A 13115-nucleotide genomic window follows, 5' to 3' on the forward strand; every position below is an offset into this window, starting at 1 on the left:
TGATTATTTTACTTTATTTTATGTAAAGCACTTTGAATTACCATTGTGTACGAAATGTGCTATATAAATAAACTTGCCTTGCCTTGCTGGTTTTTGGAACCATTTGTAAACCAGCTAGAATCCAGCTTAAACTGGATTTTCAAACAGGGTATTTACATTGTAACTTTTTATTTGTAATTGTGTAACCATTGACAGAAACAGTCTCCACTGAGATCTTGTCAGTATCTTCACCTCCTCGTGTGTAAAGACGAGCATCACCGGCTCTGACAGATGCTTGGTTTCTGCATTACTGACGACGGCCGTCACCACTTTAGAGTTGAGTTGATAAGTGACGCGTCTCTCTTCATCATCTGATCTCTCTCTGCTCATCTTGTGGAGCAGATCGCTGGATGAGTTCAGATCTTTATAACTGACCAGAGCCGCAAACGCAAAACCTAAAGGAAAACGACGTTCACATCTCGTCAGGAAAGTGCTGATGGTTTCATAAGTACATATATGTGCACGTGTTTATTTGTACCTGGATATGATTTCCCTACAACTGTTTCCCAGCTGGTGCTGAAGAGGGCGGAGTCTGTGCTCAGAGTGACACGCCCACTGGGCGGAGTCTGATTCCGTGTGACTGCAACCTCAGCGACTGTGATTCACATCATGAAGATTTAATAAAAATGCCTTATTTTCATTATCTCCATTCAGTACCAGAGTGTGACTGTGTCTAAACTGAAATGTGTGTGGTTCCTCACAGGTGTTGTGCGTCTCCATCCTGGTCACAGACTCTTTCAGCTGAGGTCCGATCAGACGCATGCTGTTCTCCACCGCGTCCAGAAACCGATTCAGCGTCTCGCCGTCAGCGATGTTTCCTTCAGACAGCAGCTCGTCAGAGGAAGTGAACACATTCTGTCAAACACAGTGAGATTTAGAGGAATATTCCAGGTCAAACTGCTATACCAACAAGAACAGAAATGCAGAAGAAAGCAGGAGGAAAAAGAAGGGTGTTTGTTTCACCTCCAGTAACTGCTCTCCCGTCTTACGGCTGCCATTTGAATCACGCAGAGTCTCACAGCTGCTCCTCAACAGCGCCAGTAAATGCTTCAACTAGAAGACACACAGAAATCAAAGTCTGAATACTGATTATTCACCAAATACTATCAAAATAATCACGAAGAGTCATTCTACCTTTACAGGCGCGTCTTCCAAGTGCTCAAAGTGGTCGCAGTTCATCTCTGTGCACAGCAACAAAACACAGTTAATTGTTTTGCACAGCTACACAATAAACACAGACACGCGATCGCTCACCGATGCATTTTGACTGGCCGTTGCCATAGTTACTGTAACCCTGGTGACATTTGCAGCTGTATCCGCCTTGATGATTGTAGCACTGTGCGTTTGTGCCGCACACATCTGGATCATCTTTACACTCATCGATGTCTGTGAGAGAGAGAAGACTGTCAGTCATATGAATGCAGATTCCTGTTATGATATTTTTTTATTTAATAGTATTGCTTGCATTCAGATATTCTATGCATCTGTGAATCCTGACAAATAGTTTCCACAAATATTGTGCAGCACAACTGTTTTCAACATTGATAATAATCAGAAATGTTTCTCGAGCAGCAAATCAGCATATTAGAATGATTTCTGAAGATCATGTGACACTGAAGACTGGAGTAATGATGCTGAAAATACAGCTGCGCATCACAGAAATACATTACAGTTTAACAGATATTCACATAGAAAACTGCTATTTTAAATTGTAATACTATTTCAATGTCTTTATTTTTGATCAAATAAATGCAGAAGAGACATCTTTCAAAAACATTACAGAATCTTATCTACCCCAAACTTTTGAACATACATATAATGAGCCATTTAATGAGCTGTTATTGTTGGACATGAGCATGCACACACACAGCATGTAATGATGTTGATGTGATCAGCAGCGCTCAAACACATTGATGTCAGTATCGTTAGCAGCAGCAGGACACCGGCGCTTACCTGCACAGGTGCTGTTGTCATGTTTGACAAACCCTGGGGAACAGATGCAGAGGAAACTGCCAGACAAACACTCATCCACATCTGCAGCCGACACACACACACACAGAGATGAGTGTTTCATTTAGACACAAGCATAAGTTCACACATAAAGTAGTGAGATGATAGAGGTTAGAGAGACAATGACAGCTGTCTTACACTGGAAAACACGTTTATCAGCTTCATGTGGAGACATCTAAATGAACTTTGTTAATACGATTGCAGCAGCCAAACTAAATGAGGTTCGGTCATGACAACTCTCGGAGGGATTGGCATGGTAATGTACATGACAATGTTAATGTATTTGGTCTTGGCGGAATAGATCTGCTACGCTGCTGCTGCTGCTGCCAATACATCCACAACATGCTGCTGTGAGCATGTAAGAAACACTGCTGCTGCACATGTAACACATGACTGCGCCATCTAGAGTTTCATGCCAGAACTCTGTATTTACTATGCCAACAAAAGTCTCTGTGCTTCTGGATGAAAGCAGGACTTCCTAATCGACCGCTACTAGTTTTATAAATAGCAACTCGTAATTTTTTGTATGGGAAACCCAAGACAATCTCAAACATTTGTCAAAACGTGTAGTAAACACCAGAGCTCACTGCATGAGACACAATTATGTCAAAATGCAACTCAACTTGATCTATCTCCAGTGTGACAAGTCAGCCATCCTTTCTATCAGACGTTTTTACATGTTTTGCAAAGGCAAATTTAATGCTTACATTTGCTAGATGATAAATGAGCGGTACTTGCATGCAAAATTATAGCGAAATCGTGTGGAGAAGTAGCATACTGCAGTTTCACAGCTATTGCATACAGTAAGCTGCTATTTCATCCCAAACAGAGCCCATCATTAATATAGTACTGAGCTGGTGGCAAGAACCGATTATATGAACTTATATTCTATGCTTAAAAAACGCTAAATGCATCACACAGATCTTGAATGGTTATAATCAGGGTAGAAATTAACCAGGGCTTTGGGGGAAAATGTTACAATTTGTTATATAATATTTATCTACGTTAGGAGTATTTGATGTTCTGATGATGTAATGATGTTCTCTGCTTTGATCAGCAATCAAATAACAAACAGTATGATTGAGGACACACACCTAAACAATCTGCGTCCAGTCTTGAAAGCTGGTATCCATCTCGACACGAGCAATTGTAGGAGCCGATGGTGTTCACACACTCCTTATCACCTGAGCAATCATGTGTTTCCTCAACACACTCATTAATATCTGTTGGGGGAAGCAGTTGATATTAGTTACAGTAATTAAAACAGTAGTGGACTCTTATGTCCCATAATCCTCTCTTGTACCCGAACACTGTCCTGTTGTTGCTGTGAAGTTGGGTGTTGTTGACCGAAATCCTTCATTACAGGAGCAGTGGTAGCTTCCAGGTGTATTTACACACTTGGAGTGATCGCCACACACACCCGGCGTCACACACTCATCTTCATCTGTAAGAGAGACAATCAGGAAGGAAACATCATTACAAAGTTAGAAGAAAACTACAGTTACACAAATTTCCATTGTTTGAGTGACATACAGGCCATTAACTGTGTGTTATGACAGAAACATATTGTATTAAAACACATAAAGTGCTCATTACCAACACAGCTGTTGTTTCTTCTTTCAAGTCCCTTGTCACATGTGCGAGATACACGAGACACCAGGAGCAGACCTGATGAAGAAAAAGAAAAAAACAAGATCTTATTTTTGTAATACTGAGTGTTTGAAATAACACACTGGAGCTTTAAGTGTCCTCCTTCCACTAGCAGATCTAGTGATTATGTGTAAAGTTCATGTTGTTGATTCAGTAACGCTCTGACAGTGTTCGTTCAGAGAAAGATTCGCCAAACCGGTACCTCGTGATTCTTTTTGAACGGTTCACTAAGTGACCCGGCCCATCATTTGAACCAGACTACACTGATTGTGAGATATGTTTTTGATTCAATAAAAATAACCGACTCATAAGAGTCATTTGACTTGGACTACACTAGTTGTGTGTTATGTTTTTGATTCACTTAACAGAACCGACTCATAAATGTCATTTGAAATGGATGCACTGGATGCATGGTATATTTTTGATTCACTAAAAACAACATACTCATTTTAAGAGTCATTTGTGAATTGGACTACACTAGTCAAACTGTGTTTGTGTTTGTTTTTGCGTGCAGTGCAGTCAATTTAGAATGAAAGCAATGCAGCTCTGCAAACAGAGAGGTAACTTTGACATGACTTTTCCATGGCGCTGTAAGATATGAGTGAATAAGATGCAGTCTTCACCGTGGCGTGGTTAACTTTTGAACACATTTCAAGAGGACATGTGTGGACTGTTGGCATTCAACAGAATGCAAGAATATTGTATCTGCCTCGTCTTATGTTCAATACAAGGTAAGTATTCAAAAAGTAATCTAACAAACTTCTATAAAGTCTTAATATCGGTATTGAAAGTGATGAAATGAGGGCTAAATACAGTTTTTAGGCCCTTATCAAGTAATGCCTGTACATGTATTGTTAGAGCTCTTGGTTGCAGTCTGCATGCAAACAAAACATGCACTTTCACATATATACAAAACACTCATCTACTCGCACATACAAATGACCCCAAACGATTGTGGACGTGTTCAGGAAACCACAGATGTGCTGAAGATGTCCGATACGATCTGAAGCAAGCGAGATGTGTCGAGCGATTCTACGGACTAAACGAACATTTCTCACAACTCTCAGAATAATCTGTTCTTCTGCAGAACGAGAGAGCGCTTCACACCATTTTCAGACCTTCTTTTTTCGCCTGCTGTCTTTCAGTTTAACACAGAGCAACAGATGTGACGCAAGATATTCCACCCAGCACTCACACTCACGTCATGCATTTCTTTTTAAGATGTTTCTTCTTGGGAATTAATATTTTACGGTCCTTGTTGGGACTTTTGGCTACATGTGTATGTATGCAAACCTTGACCCACAAACATGGTGCATGGTGGAAAGTGAGGGCACCTACGCTCATGAGATTTTACTCTGCGTCAGAGAGCGTTTCAGTGGGATGCTGAGAAAAAAACACAAGGTCTTGTGAAACTGAAGCTCCGTCATAAGAGTTGAGAAAGCTTTAACTGTTGCCGCAACACATTCTGATGTAGAGAGAATGAGAATTGCAGAGAAGTGCTTTTGAAAATCCGTTTGCTTGAACTTTTAATATTCCTGGAACCTTTCAATTGCAAAATATGTTATTTGAGTTAAGATTATTAAAATGTTCTTCAAAAATGGTTCTTTGAAGAACTGTTCACTGAAAGGTTCTTTGGGAAACGCAAAATGGTTCTTCTTTGGCTTCGGTGGAAAAAACAAACATTTTGGAACCTTTATTTTTAAGAGTGTAAAATATTCTAGTCTAAAGTGAAATTACAAGTTTTATATAATTAAAGAAACTGGATGTGACGTCATGAGTTTCACTCAATCAGCCTGTGGTTGAATGTAAATTATCATACGAATTTTAAAATGAAACAAGAAGAAAAAACATTTTAAAAGAAGCATGTTTTTCCACTATAAAGAACATTTCGTGGAACGTAAAGGTTCTTCATGGAACCATCACTGTGAATAAATAACTTTTTGTTTTTAATAAGAGTGCTGGTGTCCTCAGCCCTTTTCTTCAAAATGAGAACAGTATTTCTTTCTCTACAGATGAACTAAATGAACTACTTCAATGAAATCCCACATTAACAAAAAGGCATGAAACCTTTAATATCCACCATTAAATAAACTCACTATAGATCCATTGACCAATACACACACACACACACACACACTGTCCTCTGGTGTCTGTGTTTTGTCTAAGAAAGAGACTCTTCATTATGATTCAGTGCTGTAAAGAACATGTGCGACATCTGTCTGCTTTCATGGAGAAAAGCTCAAAGAATAGAGTCATTGTTTAACCCTTGTGCGTCAATTAAAAAAAGTTACACATAGGTCCATTGTGGACAAAAATGTCCATGTCAAAAAACAAAAATTTGAAGCTTGGGAGCACAGAGTTAAGTTTGGTCTCATTTTAAAGAAGACCCATGGCAGATTATTGTTGAAGTAAAAAAAAGTTTAAAAAGTGAAACAAAACAAAAAGTTCTAGATGTTTAGGTTTATGAAAATGATTTATGAACGATGTTTTATATAAAATATATATTTTATGAAACATGTTGAACTCTATACCTGCTAGAAAATCAAAGCCATAAATCTAAACAAGTTGTTGCATTATTTATCCAATTGGCTCTATAATATGCAGAAGCAGAAAACAGAAATAAAGCGAGTATTTTCTTTATAGGCCAAACCTGAAAAAATGGCAACATCTGGTAAAAAAATAGTAAAAAATTCAATTTTAAAGCCTTGCCAATATAATGAAAGCCTATCAACAAAAATTGCATAATTTTACAGTTAAATGGCACTGCAATTAAAAATAGCAGTTTTAATGGGTTTCAATGGGGACATTTTTGTCCTTAAGGTCCTGGACCTTCTCGTCTTTCACTCTTGGTTCTGCTCTGTTTGTCTTAATCCACGCGGTCGGAGAGTTTCCACTATTTTATCTTCTTTTTCCCCACTGGCCTCGTCCGCTATTCCGTCTGCGCTCTTCAGATGTGTGCACTGCTACTGAACGAGAAGTCAGCCGACACTCCCCCTGGAGAGAGAGAGAGAGAGTGAGAGAGAGAGAGAGAGAGAGAGACATAACGCATGAGAGGAGAGAGAGAGAGGGAGAGAGAGATAACGCATGACAGCTTGAACGCTTTTCCCTTGATCTAGTTTTACAAGCTATTACCGTAATGCCTAGTATATACAAAACAACGTGGCGGCTAGAATGACCGTGTTTTTAAAAGTGGAGGCTGGCCTGACCGCAGTGAGAGAGAGAGAGAGAGGGAGAGAGGGAGAGAGAGAGAGAGGGAGAGAGAGAGAGCAGCTGTTGTGCTTTGCAACGTTTCACTTCATTTTCACACAGCAACAAGAGGTCTGTTAAAGATCGCTTCATCTGGAAAGCATCTGCTGTGTACAAACATCTGATAGACGTCTCTAAGATGCTTATGATTTAGAATGCATGCAAAACGGATATCTTAAAGACATCTTCTAAACGTCTATTTGACATCTGATAGGAAACATCCTCCTATAGACGTACTGCAGATGAGCAAACACTCTAAAGATACGTCTCGCAGATGTAATGCAGACGTCAAATAGAAGTCTTCGTGATGTACGTCACGTGTGCTACCAGGGGCAGGGCTAATACTATTTAGTGCACGACATGGATTTAGTGAGATGAACCTCAACAAAAAGGCTGACAGAAAGTGCTTGTAAAATGTCGACTTCAAAGAAAGCCATTGAATAAGAAATATTAGAATTAGTATTACCTTGGCTTGAATATAAATTGTACTTTAATTATTTGCAAACAAATGGAATGTATAGTTATATGTGTAGTCATAAGTACAATTTTAGACTTCAGTTAAATGACTGTTTATCTGTGTAATTAAAATTGTGAGTGTTCATATATTTAGACTACAATATAGATGAGTTAGATATAGATAGATGATAGATAGATAGATAGATAGATCAAAAATGTCCAAAAGGTCGCACAAGGGTTAACACACACACACACACACACACACACACACACTGCTCAAATGACCAGTCCAGCTTCAACTTAAAGATACACACAAACACCTACTCACCCGACAGAAGAAGTGCCCACTTCAGCTCCATGTTAGGAAACACCGTAACTGCTGTCAGTCTGTTTATGCTTTGGTTTACGATATGAAATTCCCAAAAGAAACCTGTATTCCAGTAAGCCGTCACAGTCTTTCACTTTCTACCCTTCAGGACTCCTGAGGTCTCCTCTGTCTGATAAGAAGCTCTTTTAAAATAGCTCTCTGTCTCTTTTTCTAAAGTTTCCAGTCAGTTTCCCAGATGATTCCTCCTTGGGACCTTCTCGTCTTTCACTCTTGGTTCTGCTCTGTTTGTCTTAATCCACGCGGTCGGAGAGTTTCCACTATTTTATCTTCTTTTTCCCCACTGGCCTCGTCCGCTATTCCGTCTGCGCTCTTCAGATGTGTGCACTGCTACTGAACGAGAAGTCAGCCGACACTCCCCCTGGGCATCTGCTGTGTACAAACATCTGATAGACGTCTCTAAGATGCTTATGATTTAGAATGCATGCAAAACGGATATCTTAAAGACATCTTCTAAACGTCTATTTGACATCTGATAGGAAACATCCTCCTATAGACGTACTGCAGATGAGCAAACACTCTAAAGATACGTCTCGCAGATGTAATGCAGACGTCAAATAGAGTCTCTGTGACTATAGTTAAACCATGGTAGAAATTGACCATGGTTTTGCCACACTAAACGTAGTTTAAGCATGTTATTTGTAGTAAAACTGTGGTTATACAAATGGTAATCAATACGCCAAAAAAAACATGGTTACTACACTTTTACTATAGGCTAATAAAACCATGGTTAATTTTCGTAAGGTAAGGAACTAACTTGAAACGTTACAAGACTTGTTTTCAGTGTCAGTAACTTTATTCCACTGTATATTCCTATTACTGCACTGGCAGATGTATTTACCCCCGGTCGTGCGACAGACTCATGTCAGAGTAAAGGGGCTTTTGCACACTCAGTGCACACACACACACACAGAGGACCGGTGTTGACGCTCACGCTGATCATGTCACATCCTGAGTTGCACACACCCTCAGAAATATACTTACTGTTCTGTTTATATAATATATAAGGATGTATTACAGTCATATTTACAGTTCTGATCTGACTGACGGGTCAAACTGAGAATATGAGCACAGATATAACTGAATATTCACACACACACACACACACACACTGTCTGGTCAGCTATCCTTGTGGGGACTCTCCATAGGCGTAATGGTTTTTCTACTGTACAGACCGTATTTTCTATTGCCCTACACCAACCCTACCCCTAAACCTACCCCTCACAGGAAACTTTGTGCATTTTTAGATTTCCAAAAAACTTCATTCTGTATGATTTATAAGCTTTTGTACCCGTGGGGACCACAATTTAGGTCCCCACCGTGACACGAGTCCCCATGAGTCTGTGTGTAGTCAGGTTTAAGTCCCCACCAGGATATATAAACCAGTACTCTCTCTCTCTCTCTCTCACACACATACACACACACACACACACTGGGTCATGGGAAAGGTCAGGAAGAAAGACAGAATTTCAACTTACTTTAAATAATTATTACATCACTCACTTGACCGGCCTTGTGTGTGTGTGTGTGTGTGTGTGCGTGAGTGAGTATGTGTGTGTGTGTGTGTGTGTGTGAGGAAGAGAAACAGACTAAACACACTCATGAGATGGTATGTAAAGCCGGAAGACTCTGAAGCATCAGCTGACGTTTTGTTGATTTGTATTTGATGTATGAAGTCAATTCTCCTGAAGTTCACACATTGGTAGAGAATCACATTCACTGTCTACATCATCCACTAACAAACACTCTTCATCTTCAACACAACACTACATCTATTGGTTTAGCGTTTCAAATCTTACAATAATATCTATAGAAACAGAGACATGCTTGTTTCGCTTTCTTTTTATTTACCATTTCATAATTTGTCCTAATCTGTTCAAGATTCATCATAAACTTTATAAATGCTCTGGCGACACATTGTAAGATTTGTCATACCAATAAAGCACATTAGAAATGAAATGAAATGAGAAAGAGTTCAGCGCCTTCTGTTTTCATAAACAACTAGAAAACAAAACACCTAATACTTTCTGAATTATATTTGAGAATACACAAAAGAGGAAACGGGCATTCAAACATATGATCAGAATAACATCTGATCTGTTCTCCAGAAACCTGATGAGATCATGGACAAATGAGACTCATTCATTAGCCAGACAGAAATGCACCATCTCTGCACACAAAAACAAAATATAATGCATATATTAAGTAATGCTCATTTTTGGACTGCACTCTGGCGGCTTCATCAGTGCAACTCATGCAAACATGCACTAAATACTTACCAGTGCATTTTGACTGGCCGTTGCCATAGTTACTGTAACCCTGGTGACATTTGCAGCTGTATCCGCCTTGATGATTGTAGCAGTGTGCGTTTGTGCCGCACACATCTGGATCATCTCTACACTCATCGGTGTCTGTGAGAGAGAGAAGACTGTCAGTGCTGTTAATGTCATTTTAACAAAACACATTCATGATGTGACAAATAAACCAGAAGTGATATCAACCTTTCTATCAGACATTTTTACATATTATGCAAATAAAAATGATTTTTTTTTTCATTTCCTAGATGATAAATGAACGGTAATTGCATGCAACAAAGTCCTATTCAAATGCTTTGTTAAATTACATGCTAAAAATTGCTAAATGTTTTAAACATGGATCTCTAGTGTTTATAATCAGGGTTCCAAAACAAACAGATCTTGAGGCAAAATTGCAACCAGAACTTAGAAAATTGAACATTTCTCTGTTTTTGTCTGTCATCTAATAAACAATATATTTCATAATATTATTTTCTCACCCTATTTTATTAATGGTTTGAACACTATAGTAAACATTTTGATTGCATTGACACTGATTATAATGATGTTCTTTGGTTTTATCAGTCAAATGAATTAAAAGCAATACAATTGAGGACACACACCTAAACAATCTGCGTTTAGTCTTGAAGGCCGGTATCCATCTCGACACGAGCAATTGTAGGAGCCGATGGTGTTCACACACTCCAGATCACCTGAGCAATCATGTGTTTCCTCAACACACTCATTAATATCTGTTGGGGAAGCAGTTGATATTAGTTACAGTAATTAAAACAGTAGTGGACTCTTATGTCCCATAATCCTCTCTCGTACCCCTACACTGTCCCGTTGCTGCTGTGAAGTTGGGTGTTGTTGACCGAAATCCTTCATTACAGGAGCAGTAGTAGCTTCCACGTGTATTTACACACTTGGAGTGATCGCCACACACACCCGGCGTCACACACTCATCCTCATCTATAAGAGAGACAGACACATGAGTGCAATCAGGAAGGAAACAACGAGATTACAACTACATCTGAGTGACATACAGGCCATTAACTGTGTGTTGTGACAGAAACATATTGTATTAAAACACGTAAAGTGCTCATTACCAACACAGCTGTTGTTTCTTGGTATGGATCCAATTTTACATCTGAGAGATTCACTAGACACCAGGAGCAGACCTGATGAACAAAAAGAAAAAAGATCTGTATAATTATCTATCTTTGTGTATACATCCATAAATATATCCACAAATCTTTCCATCAAAATCTCCTGTCAGGTCAAATCAAACTCTTTAATCAGGCAGACTTTAAATACAATTAATTCAGCACGGACTCACAGTGCTGTTGAGTCTATGAAGGGAAAACTACTTCTGGAGGCAGTGCCACTGATAAGTGTGCGGCACTAATGCACTATATTTGCTTGGAAGGGAGGGACCTTGGAAGTGTATCCTTCGCTTCACCCACAATCAGCAATCAGCGAAAACCAACGAATCAGCACTGAGCTTTGCCAAGTTTATTATGAAAATTCACTTGAGAAGCAGTCTGCATCGGCTGTACACTGCAGTGCATTGTGGGATTGAATGAGTGCAATCAATAATGTCCTCTAAGTTCTCAAGACACCACACCAAATGTCTGTCCCCTTAAACAGTGCTCTATCTTTCAGAGTCAACTTGGTGCTTCATGAGTTGATTCTTTAAAAATAACCGGTTCATAAGAGTCATTTGTTCATGAATCAGACTATACTAGTTGTGCTGGATTTGTTTTTGTGTGCAGTCTGCAGGAAAAACTCAACAGAAAGACGTGTTTCTAACAGATTTTTGGCTGCACACTGTATTATCTTTAACTTGAAGATATTCATCATCACACACACGCACATGAAGACAGTGAAGCATCTACTCACCAAAAAGAAGAAGTGTCCACTTCAGCTGTGTGTTAGGAAACATCGTAACTGCTGTGAGATTCCTCTCTGTTTAGGCTTTGGTTTGTGATATACGAAATTCCAGAAGAAATCCGTATTCCAGTAAGTTTCTAGTTGACTCTAATTCCTTCTCGTCCTTCGTGTTTCAGTCTCCAGGTTTACTGGGATCTGATAGACGTGGATAAGTGCAAACATCCGTACTGATGAAACATCCTGAGGTGCAGGATGTTTCGTATTTACTTCCGATGTGACTTTCAAGTCGAAGTGAGAATATGAGCACATCTGAACATTCATGTTACTTATATGACACTATATCATTGTTTTTCTATCAGCTACTGATCTCTTCTATCTCCTAACTTGACCTTTGACCCCTAAACCAACTCATCATTAGATTTACAGACAAACATCATCTGGGCCATTTTTGAGCATTTCAACTAGCGCCAACACATCAGATGTTCTCATAAGCCGCTCGTCAGGAGATTTCACTACATTAGCGAGGACATTCCCAGCTAACAGCAAACGTTCTCACAACTTTGGCAAACATTCTGGCAATGTTCTCTGAAAGCTGTGAACAAACGTTCTTCCAGGAACACTGATAGAATGTTCATTCAAAGTTATCTGGTCTTTACTAATGTTCTAAAAACGTTATTTATACATTTTTCATGGAATTCAAAAGTAACGTTCCCATAATGATTTAAAAACTGGATGTTTTGAAAGTTCAGAGAACATTCATGAATAACATTTTTATAACTCTATCTATGGGTACGTTAGCAAAACTTTCTTAGAACGTATTTTGTTAGCTTGGTTTGACAGTGCGCTCAGTCGTGGGAAAAGCCTGGAAGAAAGACAGAATTTCAGCTTCATATGATGCAGGATCTTTTCTCTTCCCAGACTGCACTTGTACTGGATATATTTTCAAGCAGAGAGTCATGGGTCAGCTGAGTTTTGTGCTGATGAGGTTTAAAGATCTCCATGACGTCAGCGTAAACATCCAAGACGACAAGTGTCTAATTTTGTTGTGCTTTCTGACGTACTTTAGAAGAATATATTCAGACTGACAGATAGCTGAACAACACCACAAACAGCACGTTTTCTGTCCGTCTACACTCCACTTG

The 13115-nt window shown here is 39.2% G+C and overlaps 1 protein-coding gene and 1 pseudogene across 1 annotated transcript; both read right to left on the reverse strand.

The window, feature by feature from the left end:
• The window catches only part of LOC107719093 (CD97 antigen-like), a 14779-nt pseudogene extending 6665 nt beyond the window's left edge, over positions 1-8114 (reverse strand).
• Positions 8115-9656: 1542 nt separating this feature from the next.
• LOC107719107 (adhesion G protein-coupled receptor E2-like) lies at positions 9657-12063 on the reverse strand. Its single transcript, XM_016526446.1, has 6 exons — positions 11983-12063; positions 11190-11261; positions 10912-11052; positions 10704-10832; positions 10066-10197; positions 9657-9956 (listed from the first exon to the last, which is right to left on the reverse strand). Exons 1-6 carry the CDS (start codon positions 12023-12025, stop codon positions 9925-9927), a joined length of 549 nt encoding a protein of 182 aa, XP_016381932.1. The 5' UTR covers positions 12026-12063; the 3' UTR covers positions 9657-9924.
• Between the last annotated feature and the right edge of the window lie 1052 nt (positions 12064-13115).

This window comes from Sinocyclocheilus rhinocerous, unplaced genomic scaffold, assembly GCF_001515625.1.
Source record: "Sinocyclocheilus rhinocerous isolate Xijiao unplaced genomic scaffold, SAMN03320098_v1.1 scaffold613, whole genome shotgun sequence".
NCBI classification, from domain to species: domain Eukaryota; kingdom Metazoa; phylum Chordata; class Actinopteri; order Cypriniformes; family Cyprinidae; genus Sinocyclocheilus; species Sinocyclocheilus rhinocerous.

Excerpts from the sequence above, each read along its gene's own strand:
- LOC107719107 (XM_016526446.1), bottom strand. The coding sequence starts at position 12,025 with ATGTTTCCTAACACACAGCTGAAGTGGACACTTCTTCTTTTTG. Across the intron at positions 11,053-11,189 it reads AAGAAACAACAGCTGTGTTG|ATGAGGATGAGTGTGTGACG; the intron begins GTAATGAGCACT and ends TCTCTCTTATAG. Across the intron at positions 10,833-10,911 it reads AGCAACGGGACAGTGTAGGG|ATATTAATGAGTGTGTTGAG; the intron begins GTACGAGAGAGG and ends CTTCCCCAACAG.